The 18,721-nt window shown below is 35.8% G+C and overlaps 1 protein-coding gene and 1 long non-coding RNA gene across 9 annotated transcripts in view; one reads left to right on the plus strand and one right to left on the minus strand.

Annotated features, from left to right (window-relative positions):
* Window positions 1-18,721, plus strand: part of ZNF385B (zinc finger protein 385B) — a 400,092-nt gene that overhangs the window by 187,132 nt on the left and 194,239 nt on the right. The window contains exon 1 of one of the 7 annotated variants that reach the window (XM_019460988.2): window positions 16,773-16,901. The exons of the other annotated variants lie outside the window; for them this stretch is intronic. Coding sequence (XP_019316533.2) covers window positions 16,892-16,901 — 10 coding nt within the window. The 5' untranslated portion in view covers window positions 16,773-16,891. Of the gene's footprint in view, window positions 1-16,772; window positions 16,902-18,721 lie in introns of those variants that run through there. 7 annotated transcript variants of the gene reach the window in all.
* LOC109273911 (uncharacterized) overlaps window positions 16,584-18,721 on the minus strand; it is a 69,686-nt gene continuing 67,548 nt past the window's right edge. For both annotated transcript variants that reach the window (XR_008423832.1, XR_008423833.1), the window contains one exon: window positions 16,584-16,792. This is a non-coding gene — a long non-coding RNA (uncharacterized LOC109273911). The remainder of the gene's footprint in view (window positions 16,793-18,721) is intronic.

The following is an 18,721-nucleotide window of genomic DNA, read 5'->3' on the forward strand; positions in this document are numbered from 1 at the left end:
CATATCAATATTTCTATTTTTAACTGTTTTCCAATTTTTTATTTTCCCTGAAGTTGGAAAACCCCAGAGTAGAGTGCTTCAGATGGCTCATTACCGTAGCTGAATGATATCTGAATTGTCATCTTAATATATCTTTTGAGTAAAAGTATTTATATTGACTGAGACTGACATTTTCTTTACCTTATAAAGAATAAAGTTTTTTTTCTGGTATATGAGGAGGCAACAATAATTTTTGTAGACTCTGTTCCTGGCAGTAGCAAAACAAATACAGAAGAAGGAGAAAAATCTGTGTTTGCTACCGGAACAGTATGCTAAACAAGTAGCAAAAAAATATTCTGATCAAATATTTAAAAGCAAAACAAAGGAGAAAATGTTTTCTCACCCATTCAGTTTGAGGAGGATCAATGACTAATTAAATGAAGAATAAAGGAGAAAGCCTTCAGGAACTTTAGGAACAAAATTTATTGGGGAAAAAATAGCCAGAAAGCACTTATAGAGGAGAATATCAGAGCTCTGGTAAGCCAGAAGACTGCTACTTGTTATAATTTCTCTGAGTGCCTGTTTTCCAACACCTTCAATAGAGAACAGGAAGGAGATGAAGTAAGCAGATAGTATGAGCATCACCAAAAACTATTTGAAAGTTGAAAGTTGGAAAAGATTAATACAGTAACCATTTAGTAGCCATCCTATAATTTTATATTTATAAGGTTGTAAAAATTAACTTATTAAATCCCACTGTGTCATTATATATTAATGATATAGTATAATAACCAGTGACCAAAATTGACTTATGGGTAGAGTGGTCCTTCAGAGAAGTAAGAGGAATTGCGTACCATCACGTGTGACTGACTTTTGCTCAAACGAGGTATGGGTGCAAGAAAAGCCATTTCTCTTGGCCAGGATTCATATGGTTGCAAGTAAGACTCAGTATAACTTAAGAAAGAGGAAATTTGTTATGAGGATTCAACAGTGAATCTCAGGAAATCCAAAGCCAATAATCGAAGTTGGCTGGGGCTTGTGGAAATAGATGTCAGTGACCTGGAAAGCCACCAGGAACTGTTTGTTTGTTTTTTTTCTCTCAGAAGCGATCTCTACCTCTCACAGTCTCTTGCCTTCTCAGCACTTTATGATGTGTTCTTTCTAGTGACTTGTCCCTCTTCCCCATAAAGTATGGCTTGAACATGAGACCCTGTGAACCTGATTAGAATTTCACAGTCTCTAGTGTTTATGTTCCCAGTTTCTCATCTTCCCTATCCGTAAAGGATTAATTGGCATGTTGTTTTGAACCAGGCCACTAGTCACATCTCTGATGATTAGCTGCCCTTAAATCAGTTATCTACACTTGGTCCTGGTCCCATCTGCTGTGGCTGGAATGAGATAGAGTCATATGGTACAGAGAGGGGTCACATTAGGCAAAAGAGGCTGTGGGCTGGCAAGCCCTGGAAACATACTGCGTATTCTGCCTTAATTACAAAATCCAGTTGCCTAAGGCTAAAAGTTGTAGTACATGTGCAGCACATTATTACTAAAGAATATTAGTGAATGTTAAAACCACACGTTAGAATTCTTCCTGATTTACTGCTGCAGTTGTAGACTCTTACAACATCACTTGATATTATATAGATCCTTCCCTAAATCATTCACTCAAATCATAATATGATGACTGCTGGATGTTAGTGGAGATACCTAAGATTAAATTGGGAAAGAAATAGCAAATCATTATCTCTGAATCTCAGATTTTTTTCCCCTTCTGTGGGGCATAGAGATAAAAAAAAAATGAGATCTTTCCAATTGTATTATGCCATTATATCCCAAATATGTTACACTGAGATAACAAAAAACAATACAGATCTTACTCAAGTTTCTTATTCAAGTACATGTAACATATAGATCTGGGGATTTTCTCTTTAATATGGACAAATGTGATCATTTTCAAGGAAATCATTATAGATGAATCTAGGCAGAAAAACACAACAACAAAAAAACACAGGTATTTTTATCAGATATTGGAGTGCCCTTATAAGTTGTATAGTTTAGCTCGTTTGGTGAGAGGAGTATGTGAGCAAGGAGCCTTATGATAGGAAACATTAGTCTAATGTAAGTTCCATGAGAACAGGGATTCCATTTGTTTCAGCACTCAAAACAGTGCCTGGCATAGAATGGGACTTAACAAAAATTTAGAGAGTGAATAATGTTCCTATGATATTTCCCTCCAACTGGATGACAATAAGCAAGATAATGTGTCCCTCTGGATCTCAGTTTATTTGTTAATAAAATGAGATAATTTGGGAGTCATTTTTAAGTATTCAGATTCTATAATTATATGACATGTATTCAAAGTTTAAAAACACTTATTTGTTGAGGCACCTGGGTGGTTCAGCCAGTTGAAACTGCAACTCTTGATTTTGGCTCAGGTCATGATCCCAGTGTTGTGGGATCTGCCACTGAGCATGGAGCCTACTTAAGATTCCCCCTCATCCTCTCACCCCTGCTTTCAACTCTCTCTCAAAAACAAAACTAAACAAAACCCCACAATACACCTATTAGTTAAATGTTTTCTTAAAACTGCATTTTAAACAAGTAAATTCATTTCCTGAGACAAAGACAATATCTTTTATCTTTCTTTTCCTTTCTAATATCATTTAGAGTTTATATATGTGAGTTATTTCAGAAAAGTATATTACTGATAAAAATATTTTTATAGTTAATTTAACCATACAGTTCAGATGCAGGGAAGTTGTACCCATATGCTTCTAAAACTATATTTCAACAGTTTTGACTCTAGTGAATTTACCTTTTATATTTTTATTTTAAGTGAGTTTTTAATGATTTTAAATGATTTTCAGTGTTGTTTTTAACGCCCACTGTGTGTAACAAGCTCTTGAATGAAAATGAAACCTGTTGGTGATTTTTTTAATGGTTCTTTTTTTTTTCTTTTTAAGATTTTTATGCCAATGGAGAGCAAATCTTAAAATCCCTTTGGATTTCATCTCCCAGAGTTAGATGCACCTAAACATTTTTGTTTGCAGAATATCATTGCACTTCAAAATTGTCTAACTTGTCCTGCGTTTTATAGTCTCGTCCATCTCCTTCCAAATATATGCCATAGGCAAACTAGATACAGCACATTTCTCCCAGCTGGCAATCACTCTCATGACATAAACAGTTGCAGAGCATTGTGCTGCCCTAAGCAAACTCTGCCTCAGAGGACAAACTGCATTTCCATTAAAATAAGCAAAGTAGAGTGGGTGTCATTTAGGTAGGTAGAGATTTTTTTTTTTAATGAATAGAACAAAAATGATAACATTTCCAATTTAACCCTATTGAAAATCTTGACACATCTGAACATCTATCTTAAGAAAACCTCCGTGGCGTTATTGGAACATCTGCTCTCCAGTGTAGGAGGGGACCAGGTGCTCTCTCTGGTGGCATCATTGATGACATAACAATTCTTTTGATGTGTCCAGTTGTGCAGGGATCTGATGTGTCTGAACCATGTTAGTTATATGTCATGATGTTGTAATAGAAATATTCTGATGACGTGGGAATAGTTTTATCTGGGCCATGTTATAACACGTTTCTGGGAGCCATATCTATCCAGGCTACAAACTGTTTCCTTTATATAAGTTAAATACTTGGGTAAAAATGACAGTGCTACAATAATGGTTAAAAGGATTTAATGCCTTGAAGGAAATCATGCAGATAAGCCTATCTGTGGGCTACATTCCTGCCCTCCCCTTCCTGCCAGTTCTCCAGTCTCATCTATATGGATGCAGATACTACAGGTGAAGAGATTGACTCACTGAGGAATTGTGGGAATTGATGGCTGAAGTTCCATATAAATAGTGTATTACCATTTTCCTCATTCTCTTTTACCTTGTTTATTTCACACCACTTCCTCTACATTTCCCTGTGACGGGGATCAATGAGAGAGCCTCCTGCGTGTGTTTAGTCTGCATGCTTGCCCAGGTCTGTAACCTTACAGGTTGCATCAGAGGATCATTAGGACCCAAAGGAAACTGGAGAATTTAGCTTGTTCTCAAAATATACCTACTATAAGATTTTTAAGTGAGATTATCTAAATTAGCTGGTTCTGCCTCCAGATTTTTATAAATTACATGAATTTTCTTTTAAAGAGCCAAATCTCTCCCACTGCAGTTTTTAAGATGGATTCTCTTCAGTTTAGTACCAAAAAAATGTAACAATACAGAAAAAAGAATAAACTAAAATTTTGTATAAACCTGAAGTGCTAACATATTTTGGAGGATTTTTTTTCTAAACATGTTTCTGTAGATGTGTACATATACAAATATTCATATAGATATAGAAATGCTTTTCTTACATATATGACCTTTATTGTATAACCAGCTCTATATAGTTCTCCCCAGTTGTTGTTGAACATTTTCCTATGTCACTAAATATATTTTATAATATTGACATACCCATTCCTCTGCTATTGAGCATTTAGGATGTTTCTATATGTTTGCATTTAAACATAATGTAATGAGCATCTTCACCAATACAATTTTAATTATTATCTCTCTTTTCTGGGTGCATTCTGGAATCTTAAACTCAGAACTCATATAATTCGTTAAATGTTTACTTTATTCAAATAAGTGGCAGCATAGTTAAGAATAATGATCTCCCATCTGCAGAGAGCTGTGTACTTGTAGATAATTTGAAAACCTGATTAGGCTACAATTTTTTCCTCAGCATAATCTCACCAGAAATAATAGTAATTAATGCCTTCAGGTGGTCTTAAGTAAAAACTCAGCATTAGGTATTAAAAATGAATGTTGCTAAAAATTTGTACATATATTTTAGACACCATGAGAACTCTTGAATTAATACATAAGATGTGTTAGAACCTCATATTTAGCATGATAGAAAAATAATAGTATAATTCAAAGCAAAATGATTACTCACAGACATTTTCATTTTCCCCTAAAGGAAAAAAAAAAGGAAAAACTAAAAGTTTCCTCTGAAGAAAAAAAAAAAAAACAAGGATAAACGAAAGGGCCATTTGTTTTTTTTAAATACGTATACTTAAAAATGATTTATATTTTCAATTTCCCTTAAAATATGAAATATTTTGCATTCTCTGGAAATCATTAGGAAAAAACTTGAATTCAACCCTGCTGTCTCAATTCACTGGTTTCTATGAGGAGGGAGCTTGAAAGGAGAACTGGATTGGAAGATTTGTGACCTTGGGCAGTACAGTAACTTTTATGAGAATTTAATGTAAATTACCTAAAAGAGTGCCTGACATATAACCTGCTTTCAATAAATGCTAGCTCCTTTTGCTCATGGTTGGGTTTTTTGTTTGTTTGTTTTGTTTTTTACTCCTATTTTTAAATGATAATGCAGATTATTTCGAGAGGAAGATTTTTTTAAATAATTTCTTTCCTTGAATGAAAGTGATCAACTAAAACTGTGCTGGTAGGTGAATTATTGCCATTTTGCTATAAAGTTATAAACATATAGACAATTTGAGAGACAATAATATATCAAACAGAAATAAAAATTTAAAACCCCGAAGTTAAGCAATTCTCATGTCCCCAGGCATGCCCTATTTCTTTATGTAGAGTTAGTCAAAAATAATTAAAGCAATAACTTAAATTAGTATAACAATCCATGGTTTCAAATACTGTCATATTTAGTTGGTTTGATCCTCACATAGGCAACCTCACAGAAGTTCATGGAAGGTGAGTGATTGGCCCAAGACCAAACTAAATTAATACTAAAGACAAAAATAGAATCGTTATTTCTGCTGTCAGTTCTATTAACCATTAAGTAAGGAGAGAAAAGGAAAATCAAAACTAAAATGATAGATTATCTGTAAGCTAATGGAAGGGAAAAGTTAGCAAAACTGTGTTCTTAAATGGTTTTTAGTGTTAAAAAACAAAAATTGAAAATAAATGAGCCATGTGTGTATCTTAGAAACTAGAAAAAGTGTATCAAAATTAATCAAAGGAAGTTAGGAAGTAGACATTAATAAATATAAAAGCAAGTAGGGAAAAAATCAACAGCTAGTGTTTTTGAGGGGGAAATCTACTAGAAAAGACAAATGCATGACCAACCTGATTAAGGAAAAATTAACGGAAATGCAAATATAAAAATCTGAGTTTAACTAACTTTCCCAAAATAGCTGCTCCTACTGCTTTTCAGACTTCTTAGAAGAACAGAGAATGGTGATCCACTCTCCAATCTTTTTATAAAGTTAGCATGTACTTAATAATATCACGCACCTGGTAAAGACACTGTATTCTTTTGCCAAGGCTGTTGTAACACAAACTGAGGTACTTTGAGGTACCTCACAATACTGAGGTATTGTCTCACAGTTTTGGAAGTTAGAATTCTGAATTCGAGGTGTTGGCAGGTGGGTTCCTTCTGAGGGCTGTGAGGGAAGAATCTGTTCCTGGCCTGTCTTTGGTGTGTAGATGTCTGTCTTCTCCCTGTGTCCCTCCACATCATCTCTCTGTATCTATCTGTATCCAGATTTCTCATTTTTATAAAGACACCAGTCAGTCATATGGGATTAGGGTCCACTCTGATGACCTCATTGTAACTCGTTTACCTCTTTAAAGACCCTGCCTCCAAATGAGGTCATATTCTGAAATACTGGGGATTCATATCCTCAACATAAGAAGTTGTGGGGGGACATAATTAAAACCATCACAGATGTTCTTTGTCTTTGATTAGTTTGTCATTTGCTTTCATGAGGTTTTCTTAATAAAACTTTGAAGGAGGCCATACCCTTTTATGAAAGTTTTTAAACAAATTACATAACTTTAGAGCTGAAATGGACTGTAGACATATACTGTAACAATACCTTTATTATATTACAGAGTTAACAGGCTCAGCAATATTAGGTGACTTTCCAGTCAGTTACATCTTGGCTTTCTGGTATTACCTCTTGCAAATTCTTTATACCACTAGAGGGCTACATGGAGACTCCAGTCAGTACTGGCCCAGTGTTGGAGTCTGACTTGGGGATGTGGTGCTCCTCTATGTACTTGTTCTTCCTAGTATCGTGCCTTCCTACCAAGCACTACTTGCTTTAGGCTTGGTCAGATGAGCATCCGCCATTGCCTCTGGCTTTTTCTCCTCTGCCTTTACCCAGGTCCATTGGAATATTTATGCAGTTTGGTGTTTGGGTTTGTAAAACTACCCATGGAGAGTTTTGTTCTTACATAGTTTTAATCACCTACGCAATGCCAAAGGTTTATTGTAATTGATTTGGAATCAAAGACTTTTTTTTCAGAAATATATTATTACCACTCACATTTAGGAGTCCTCCAGTGGTGCCATTTTTATTAAATTGCTGTGTACTTGAAGGTGAGATGGTTAGTTATCCGCCAACTAAAAATATTGATTCAATAGATCTCTGGTAGTCCCAGATACCTACATTTTTAGCAGAGAATCCTGGTGATTTTTTTTAGGTAATTTTCACACCACACTTCGAACAATAAAAGAAAAAACCTGCTCGAAATCAACACATTGGTCATTCATTTTTAAATAGCTACTACTAGGAATGATTGTTTTATTTTCCAATAATAACATTTTAACAAATCTAAGGATTTTTTAGGTAAGTCACATCATTACTTTATGTATCACTAAGAAAGAAAAAAGTGTTAATAAACTATAACACAGAGCTTTAAAGAGAGCTGCTCTGGACTTGTGAATTATTCACACCAGCAACTCGTCACTTTGAAATTTCTGTTCAGGGGCATCTGGCAATTTCTTTTACCTTCAGTTGCATTACTAAGCCTGTGATAAGCAAAACTTTTACACGTACCACAACTTCTTCCCCTTGAGGTTACCTTTCTTACATCCTCTAATGCAGTAGAATGATACTTTCCAAGAAAGTCTGAAATTGCTATCATTCCTCCAATAATAAACATCTGCTTCACTAATAACAAATACAAATGTCACACCTGTTTATATGCCATTTTGTATGCAATCACTTGTATGTTTAAAGACAAATAAAACTGTGTCTCTCAAAGTGTAGGTTTAAAAAATAATTTTTAAATGATAGTTAAATTCAACACATGATAGCACTGAAAAATTCTATCACTCAACTGAAGAGACCTTATTAACAGCTCTGAACAAGTCCATGCACACTCTGAATTGACCATTACAGTTATGGGTGCTGCCTTGTGTATATTTATCATAAGATGTGATTAATTAGAGACACACCCTGACTCAGAGCTGTGAAAATGTGGTAGGCTGTGGGGGAGATCTCAGAATCCATGTAATATGGTAACACAACAATTTACAGTGGAAACTATCCTCATGTTAGATGCTAGGGTAACATAATGAGCTAGAGCAGGGATTCTCCAAGTGTAGTCCTGGGACTAGCAGCATCAGCATCAGCATCACCTGGGAATTTGTTGTAATTTCTCAGGTTCCACCCTAGAGATACTGAATCAGAAACTCTGGGAATTGGGCTCAGGAGTCTGTTCTAACAAGCCCTCCAGGGAACATGCTCAAGTGTGAGAACCACTAGGTTAGAATAAATGGGAAGTCAAAGGCAGTCAGGAAGGTCTTCTTCCACATTTATAAAGAAATATTTATTAATATAAACACACACACACACACACACACACACACACACACACACCTACCTCTTATTGAAAGTTAGTTTACCCAATGTAAGAATTTATATGTGCAATCCTTTAGATGACTACACTCAAATTTGGTATACATTTGGTATACCAAAGGCCTACATTTTAAAATGGCCAATAAGGGGCGCCTGGGTGGCTCAGTCGGTTAAGCGGCCAACTTCGGCTCAGGTCATGATCTCGCGGTCCGTGAGTTTGAGCCCCACGTCGGGCTCTGTGCTGACAGCTCAGAGCCTGGAGCCTGTTTCGGATTCTGTGTCTCCCTCTCTCTGACCCTCCCCCATTCATGCTCTGTCTCTCTCTGTCTCAAAAATAAATAAATGTTAAAAAAAAATTAAAAAAATAAAATGGCCAATAAAAGGGGGAAAAAGGAAAAAAAACAATCATTGGTATGTTTTATTAATTATTATCCTTATCCATCTCTCTCCCTTTGTTCTCTTTGCTCCAAACTCTCCTGTCTTCATGGTCCTTCCCCACTTTCCCAGTATCACCTAGATTCAGAAAAATCTGAAATACCAGTATAGTTCAAAATTTTCTTTTTTACACTATTCTCAGTGTTCTCCTCTCTTCCTCTCCTTTTCCTGTTTGTATCTTTTTACATTAAAAATAATAGTAGCTAAGCCTATAGAAGTTGAATCCCCAAATTAAGGAACAGGGAAATATTGAAACATGAACAAAAACCCATGAAATTTCACTGTTCAAGTATTTAGATTTGAGGAAGGTATAGTTTAATTGCTGTCGTCTGTCATTACAATGTATAAATGAAATATGTATTATAGGAACACATGGCTAGAATATGTAACACTGGGATGTGTCATTTAATTTTCTATTCTATTTTTATTTTTTTTTTCAGGAATAGAATTTAGTGATTCATCACTTACATATAACACCCAGTGCTCATCTGAACAAGTGTCCTCCTTAATGCCCCTCACCTCTTTAGCCCTTCCCCACACCCAACACCCAGCCAGCAACCCTCAGTTTGTTTTCTGTATTTAAGGATCTCTTATGGTTTGTCTCCCTCTCTGTTTTTATATTATGTTTGCTCTTCTTCCCTTATGTTCATCTGTTTTGTATCTTAAATTCCATATATGAGTGAAATCATATGATATTTGTTTTTCTCTGACTTATTTCACAAAGAATAATACACTCTAGTTCCATCCACATTATTGCAAATGGCAAGATTTCATTCTTTTTGGCTTCCCAGTAATATTCCATTGTAGATATAGATATAGATATAGATATAGATATAGATATAGATACCATATCTTCTTTATCCATTCATCAGTCAATGGACATTTGGGCTCTTTCCATAGTTTTGCTATTGTTGACAATGCTGCTATAAACATTGGGGTGCATGTGCCCATTCAAATCAGCACTCCTGTATCATTTGGATAAATACCTAGTAGTGCAATTGTTGGGTCATAGGGTAGTTCTATTTGTAATTTTTTGAAGAACCTCCATACTGTTCCAGAGTGGCTACACAAATTTGCATTCCCACCAACAGTGCAAAAGTGTTCCTCTTTCTCCACATCTTCACCAGCATCTATTGTACCCTGAGTTGTTAATTGTATCCATTCTGACAGGTGTGAGGTTTTATCTCATTGTGGTTTTGATTTGTGTTTCCTTGATGATGAGTGATGTTGAGCATCTTTTCATGTGTCTGTTAGCCATCTGATATCTTCTTTGGAAAAGTGTCTATTCATGTCTTTTGTCCATTTCTTCACTGGATTATTTGTTTTTTGGATATTGAGTTTGATAAGTTTCTTTATAGATTTTAGATACTAACCCTTTATCTGATATGTTATTTGCAAATACCCATCCCATTCCACCAGTTGCCTTTGAGTTTTGCTGATTGTTTCCTTCACTGTGCAGAAACATTTTATCTTGATGAGGTCCTAGTAGTTCATGTTTGCTTTTGTTTCCCTTGCCTCTGGAGACATGTCAAGTGAGAAGCTGCTGCAGTCAAGATCAAAGAGGTTGTTGCCTGTTTTCTCCTCTAGGATTTTGATGACTTCCTATCTTGCATTTAGTCTTTCATCCATTTTGAGTTGTGTGTGTGTGTGTGTGTGTGTGTGTGTGTGTGTGTGCGCACGTGTGTGTGTAGTATAAGAAAGTCGTCCAGGTTTATTCTTCTGCATGTCACTGTACAGTTTTCTGAACACCATTTGCTGAAGAGACTCTTTTCCAATGGATATTCATTCCTGCTTTGTCAAAAATTAGTTGGCCATACATTTATGGGTCTATTTCTGGGTTCTCTATTCTGTTCCACTGACCTATGTGTTTGTTTTATGCCAGTACCATACCGTATTGATGATTACAGCTTTGTAATACAGCTTGAAGTCTGGAATTGTTTTTCCTCAAGCTTTGGCTTGGGATTGCCTTGGCTATTCGGGGTCCTTTCTAGTTCCATACATATTATAGGATAGTTTGTTCTAGCTCTGTGAAGAATGTAGGTGTTATTTTGATAGGGATTGCATTGAATATGTAGATTGCTTTGAGTAGTATCAACATTTTAACAATATGGTTTCTTTCAATCCATGAGCATGGAATGTTTTTCCGTGTGTGTGTGTGTGTGTGTGTGTGTGTGTGTGTGTGTGTGTCTTCTTCAATTTCTTTCATAAGGTTTCTATAGTTTTCAGTGTATAGATATTCCACCTCTTTGGTTAGGTTTATTCCTAGGTATTTTATGGTTTTTGGTGCAGTTTTAAATGGGATTGACTCCTTGATTTCTCTTTATGCTGCTTCATTATTGGTGTATAGAAAAGCAACTGATTTTTGTACATTGATTTATATCCTGTAACTTTACTGAATTCATGGATCAGTTCTAGCAATTTTTTAGTAGGGTATTTTAGGTTTTCCACATAGAGTATCATGTTGTCTACAATGAGTGAAAGTTTGACTTCATCCTTGTCAATTTGGTGCCTTTTATTTTTTTGCATTGCCTGATTGGTGAGGCTAGGACTTCCAACACTATGTTGAATAACAGTGGTGAGAGTGGACATCCTTGTCTTGTTCCTAACCTTAGGAGGAAAGCTCTCAATTTTTCCTCATTGAGGCTGATACTTAGTGGTGGGTCTTTCATATATGGCCTTTCTGATTTTGAGGTATAATTCTTCTATCCCTACTTTCTTGAGGATTTTTATCAAGAAAGGATGCTGTATTTTGTCAAATGCTTTTTCTGCATCTATTGAGAGTATCATGTGGTTCTTATCCTTTCTTTTTTTAATGTGATGTCTCACATTGATTTGTGGATACTGAACCAGCCCTGCATCCCAGGAATAAATTCCACTTGATTGTGGTGAATAATTCTTTTGATGCATTGTTGGATCCAGTTTGCTAGTATCTTGTTGAGAATTTTTGCATCCATGTTCATTAGGGAAATCGGTCTGTAGTTTTCCTTTTTAGTGGGGTCCTTGTTTAGTTTTGGAATCAAGGTAATCCTGGCTGTGTAGAATGAGTTTGGAACTTTTCCTTCTATTTCTATTTTTTGGAACAGCTTCAAAAATTTTTAATGTTTTTATTTATTTTTGAGACAGGGAGAGACAGAGCATGATCAGGGGAGGGACAGATAGAGGGAGACACAGAATCTGAAGCAGGCTCCAGGCTGTGAGCTGTCAGCACAGAGCCTGACGCGGGGCTCGAACTCACAGACTGTGAGATCATGACCTGAGCTGAAGTCAAACGCTTAACCGACTGAGCCACCCAGGCACCCCAATTTTTTGGAACAGCTTCAAAAGAATAGGTATTAACTCTTCTTTAAATGTTTGGTTGAATATCCCTGGAAAACCATCCATCCCTGGGCTCTTGATTGTTGGGAGATTTTTGATTAGTGACTCAATTTCTTTACTGGTTATGGATCTGTTCAAATTTTCCCTTTGGCCCTGTTTCAGTTTTGGTAGTTCATATGTTTCTAGGAGTTTGTCCATTCCTTCTAGATTGCCCAATTTGTTGGCATATAATTGCTCATTTTATTCTTTTATTATTATTTGTATTCTTTTTTTAATTCTACTTTTTAATTTCCTCTTTAATTTTTTGGTTAACCCATTCATTCTTTTGTAGGATGTTCTTTAATATTCAAGCATTCATGGTATTTCCAATTTTTTTTTTCTTGTGGTTGATTTCAAGTTTCATAGTGTTGTGATCTGAAAATATACAAGGTATGATCTCGATCTTTTTGTACCTGTTGAGGGCTGATTTGTGACTTAGTATGTGATCTCTTCAGGAGACTGTTCCATGTGCACTCAAGAAGAATGTGTATTCTGCTGCTTTTGGATGAAATGTTCTGAACATATCTGTTAAGTCCATCTAGTCCAGTATGTCATTCAAAGCCATTGTTTCTTTGTTGATTTTCTGCTTAGATGATTTGTCCATTGCTGTAAATAGGGTGTTGAAGTCCCCTACTATAATGGTATTAATATCAATGAGTTTCTTTATGTTTGTGATTAATTGATTTATATATTTGGTGTTCCACCTTAGGGGCATAAATATTTATAATTATTAGGTCTTCTTGGTGGATAGACTACTTAAATATGATATAATGCCCTTCTTCACCTCTTGTTACACTTTATTTTAAAATCTCATTTGTCTGATATAAGTATGACTACTTCAGCTTTCTTCTGATGACCATTAGCATGAGAAATGGTTCTCCTTCCCCTTACTTTCAATCTACAAGTGTCTTTAAGTCTAAAATGAGTCTCTTGCAAGCAGCATATAGATGGGTCTTGTTTTCTTATCCATTCTGATACCCTATGTCTTTTGATTGGAGCATTTAGTCTCTTGACATTTAAGTGAGTACTGAAAGATATTAACTTAATGCCATTGTATTGCCTGTTATATTGGTGTTTCTGGTGATATTCTCTGGTCCTTTCTAGTTTTTGTTGCTTTTCATCTTTTTTGTTTCGTTTTGTCTTTTCTCCACTCAAATGATCCCCCTTAAAATTTCTTGCAGGGCAGGGCTGGTTTGTGGTCACAAACTCCTTTAGTTTTTGTTTGTCTGGGAAACTCTTTATCTCTATTTTGAATGACAGCCTTACTGAATAAGGAATTCTTGGCTGCATATTTTTTTGATTTAGCATATTGAATATATCTTGCCACTCCTTTCTGGCCTGCTAAGTTTCTATGGATAGGTCTGCTGTGAACCTGATCTGTCTTCCCTTATATGTTAAGGAACTTTTCCCTTGCTGCTTTCATAATTCTTTGCCTGTCTGTGTATTTTGTGAATTTGACTATGATATGCCTTGGTGGTGGTTGGTTTTTGTTGAATCCAATGGGAGTTCTCTGTGCTTCTTCAATTTTGTTGTCTGTGTCCTTGCCCAGATTCGGAAATTTTTCTGGTATAATTTGCTCACATAAACCTTCTGCCCCTTTTTCTCTTTCTTCATCTTCTGGAACTCCTATGATTCGGATGTTATTCCTTTTTAATAAGTCACTGAGTTCTCTAAGTCTTGAATCATGATCTTTTGTCTTTGTTTCCCTCTTTTTCTTCATTACTCTCCATAATTTTATCTTCTAAATCTTTGATTTGTTGCTCCTCATTGTCCATCCTTGCCATTGTGGTATTCATTCAAGATTTCATCTTGCTTATAGCATTTTTAATTTCATCCTGACTAGATTTTATTTCTTTTCTCTCTTCATTAAGGAATTCTATGCTGTTTTCAACCCCAGCTAGTATTCTTATTATCGTGGTTCTAAATTCTAGTTCAGACATTTTGCTTATGTCTGTATTGATTAAGTCCCTGGCTGTCATTTCTCTCTGTTCTTTCTTTTGGGATGAATTGTTCATTTTGTCATTTTGGGGGAAGAAAAAAATAATAAAAATTAAAATTAAAAAAATAAAAACAAAACAAAATATCAAAAGAAGCTAGATCCTAGGTGTGTTTTTGTCTGCTTGTTGAAAGAAGCCTGATAGAAGAGAAAAAACGAGGGAATGGGAGAAAAAATAATAATAAGATAAAATAAATAAAATTTTCTGTAACTCAGAATGAGGAAGGAAAGAAAAGAAAAAAGGGAATAGGAAAAAAGGAAAAAATTAAACAAAAGCAGAAGCAAATAAAATGAACAAATAAATGAACTTGTAAACAGAATGAAACCCAAATGAAGTTACACGCGGTTTCCCTTAGAACTGAAACTATGGAGTGCTCTATAGTCCATACACTAAGCAGGTGGAGTGACTTGTGCTGGTCTTCTAGGGGATGCTAGGGGATATGCTTGGAGAGTGCAGTTGGGCGGGGCTTGGTGTAATGGCTGTGTTCTCCACTAGGTGGCGCTGCTTAGCTTACTAGGGTGGATCAGTATGGTGTGCATGCACGCACAGGAGAGGTGGAAGTGGCTTCACTCAGTTCCCTAGTCTCTGGCACAGGAGTTTCATGCTCTGACGGACCTGCGGTCAAACACCCCTACTTTGTCTCAGGATTCCATCTACTCCTTGTCTCTACCCTGTCCATGTCCAAGCTGTCCACCTGCCAGGCAGCACCTCCCTCCAGAGTTTTACCTCGAGTGGGATTGTGTTTTAAAGCCCCATGCGTCAGAGACCCCTGCAGCTTGGACCCACACCAACTCTCTGGGGGAGGGTCTCACTGAGCAATGGCCAGGTGCTGGCTTGCCCTAGAAAGCATTCATGTGATTGCACAGTGGCAGAGGTTCAGAGAATACGGTAAACCACAACAGACAGCCAGCACTAGGGTTTGCTGCACGCTGGCATCTTTGTCCCAATACCAGCAAACATGGCTGCTCTTCAGGGGTCCTCTGGGACCTTTGCCTGTGGGGAGGCCATATGGCTGCTACCAAATGCACTCCAATAAGGGGAACCACCACGACCCCTCAAACCCTGCTGCCTCCTCCTGGGAATTTTCCCTACTTCCTCACCAGAGCACCACCAGGCACTGAGCTCCAAAACTTCATACTCTACGCTCCACTGTTTATAGAATCCTGGTGGATTGAAACCCTCCCCTTTCTCCCTGTCAATGATGTTGGGGAACAGATTTCTTGTTCAGTCTCCCCTGAAAGTGTTTTCACTCTTTCTGTCTCTTTCTCTCCCACTACATTCAGGGAGAGTGCTTTTCTTGCATGATCCCAAGGTGTCACGCTCCTCCCCTTTCCCTTTCTCTGTTCTCTTTCCACAAAAACAACTCCCCACCCTCTGCAGCTTTTCTCTCCTTGAGTTCACCTCTCTGCATTGTGTACCTGCTGTGTGGTTCAAGTTATGCAGATTGTTGTGTTAATCCTCAGATCAATTTCCTAGGTGTTCAAAATGGCTTGATGCTGATCTAGCTGCATTTCAGGGACAAGCTCAGGGCTTCCATGTTCCTCCACCATCTTAACCACCTTTCACCAATACATACGGTTTTTATCTCATTTCTATTTTAGAAAACATAGTCTTAAAAATCACATTCAACTTACTGGCTTTAGTGTTATCTGACATGCTGTGTATTCTTCTGTTGGGCTCAGATATAGATTTTTCTCTTTTTAAATTGTTAATACACATCTAGTAGAAGAAGAAAAAGAAACAAGATATTCCTTTGTTAAATGTTCATTGCAATATTCTTATTGCTTTAAAACTGTAAGGTTTATTCTCTCAGGAGAAACTGATTTCAGAAATAATTATCTTTGTATTGGAGTCAAACAAATAATCCATTGTGGAACTGAAATCACATTGGAGGCCCAATCTCATAACACCAAGTAATAAGTATATTTGCATTCTATGATCCTTGATTAGTGATATAATTTTAATATTCAGTACTTCTAAAAACATGCATATTATACAGAGGTTATTTCATAACACAATTTCTTTTTAGTTTGTAGTGAAATGTATTTTAAATTCTTAGAGAAAAAAAAGAAGGGGAGAAAGAGGACAGTGACATTTTTTAAATATGATCTTATAAGCTTATTTGCATAAGTTTAAATTTTGTTTCTTTGTGAATTCAGTAGAAAATATTACTGGAATTTTAAAGAAACAGCATAATCAATTCAGAATTTACATCTCCAACCCCAGTGAAGTAACCTACTTTTCCATAATTTTTTTTGGCTCTGTATGCTGAGGAGGCAACATCTACTGACAGTGACTGTATTGTTTGTTAGTTTCCACCGAGGTGCACAGTGAGTGAGTGGAGTCTGTCCAGTACTCCAGCAGGCATAGGATACAAGGAAGAGTTTGTGAAGGCTCACACTATCTGTAACAAAACGTGTGGCAGGTTAACGTACTTCTCCGCTCTTTATACCTTTGTTACACATAAATTACAGACAGACTGAATTGACTTCTGCTAAGAAACATGCTTCTCGGTAAGTAACATACCTTCCGAATGGTAGATTTGTTCTGAAGTGATAGAAAAGATATATAGGGAGGTATACTTGGCTTTGGATGTAATTTTCCAGATTTGTACAGATTTCATATAGTGCTGGGCAATGCCATGATTGGTATTATTTGTCCTACTAGGATTTTAGTTGATGAGGTATGGCACCTTAGAGTGATCTTGTACATGTATGTATAAATTAAAGAGGGAGCATGACTAGCATAACTATACTTTTTTCCCTTCCATTAAGATGAACACAACATTTTGGGGTTTAATTAGTAGTTGTTATAGACAACAGAGTCCATGTGATCTAAGTGTTAACATGACTTCTGGTTTAAAAATATGTTGCACTTCCATATGTTGTTAAAATGCTCTGATATGTCCTCTAGAAAGAGCTGGTTCTACATGATCATTTTATTGATATGTAACATATATGGGAATGCCTAGATTGTCAGTTTTAACATTAGTTTCAAGTAGGAGAACATTGAAAAAGTGAAGTGTTAAGCATATTTTTAGTAGTATTCACAATTATATCTTAAGTGTTATAAAATATTTTTAAATATAGCATTTGCATGCATTAGTCTTAATAGAAATCTGGCAAAACCTTTAATAGAGAATCTGACATAGGGAATCTTTCTCACTTTATAGAATATGATTAAATTAGAATTTCATTGGAAGCTACATAAACATTTTTAAAATGCTTCATACATTAAAAATGCTTCATTTATTGTCAAGTTAATATTGTGAAACACTGGTTGAATTTTATGCCATGGATTATTTATTTTAAAAACATTTTCTTACTAGAACGTGTCAGTAAGTGTACAATGCATTATGGAATTTTCCAGTTAATAAGGGCTAAACAAACATTTGAAATTTCTAGGAAATTAAGTGAAAACATCTTTTATTGCGATGGTTATACTTTGACCAGTTGTACACATTACTTCACATGTGAGAACAATTTTAGCCTTTACTGGAGTTATTCATTATGTCACTATTTAGGGATGTTTGATACCCATTTGGGACATAGTAAATATAACTAGGTTGGTAGTTTAAAAGATAAATTATATTTGTACTTCATTGTCAGGATGTTTGAATAATTTAAATATTAGTTAGGTCTCCACAGATTAAGCCTAAAATTGATGATGTATTTTAGAGGTCAGTTTTTGCTATAATTTCAAGCCTATTTATTATTCTACTTAGTAACAGTATACTGTTATGAAGAAAATACTGGACTAGGAATGAGGTGACACATTTGGTTCCTGGCTCCTCAACACTGCTCCTAACCTCTTCTATAAATCTATAAAATTATTTCGTAGAGTTTTACTTTATTTTTGCTATTCCACTTCTGCCCTCTTAGTTTTTTATTATCCTTTCATGTTGATGGAACTCTGTATACATGTATAAAATGAATTGGATGTTTTAAAAAGAGCCTTTATTTTATTTTATTTTATTTTATTTTATTTTATTTTATTTTAATTCCAGTATAGTAACATACAGTGTTATATTAGTTTCATGTGTACAACATAGCTATTCAACATTTCCATACATCACTCATCGCTCGTCACAAGTACACTCCTTAATCCCCATCACCTATTTCACCCAACCCCCACCCACCTCCCCTCTGGTAACCATCAGTTTGTTTTCCATAGTTAAGAATCTGTTTCTTGGTTTGTCGCTCTCTCTTTTTCCTTTGCTTGTTTGTTTTGTTTCTTAAATTCCACAGATGAGTGAAATCATATGGTATTTGTCTTTCTCTGACTGACTTATTTTGCTTAGCATTATACTCTCTAGCTCCATCCATGTCACTGC

This window comes from Panthera pardus, unplaced genomic scaffold, assembly GCF_024362965.1.
Source record: "Panthera pardus isolate Hobbes unplaced genomic scaffold, ASM2436296v1 HiC_scaffold_10, whole genome shotgun sequence".
NCBI classification, from domain to species: Eukaryota; Metazoa; Chordata; class Mammalia; order Carnivora; family Felidae; genus Panthera; species Panthera pardus.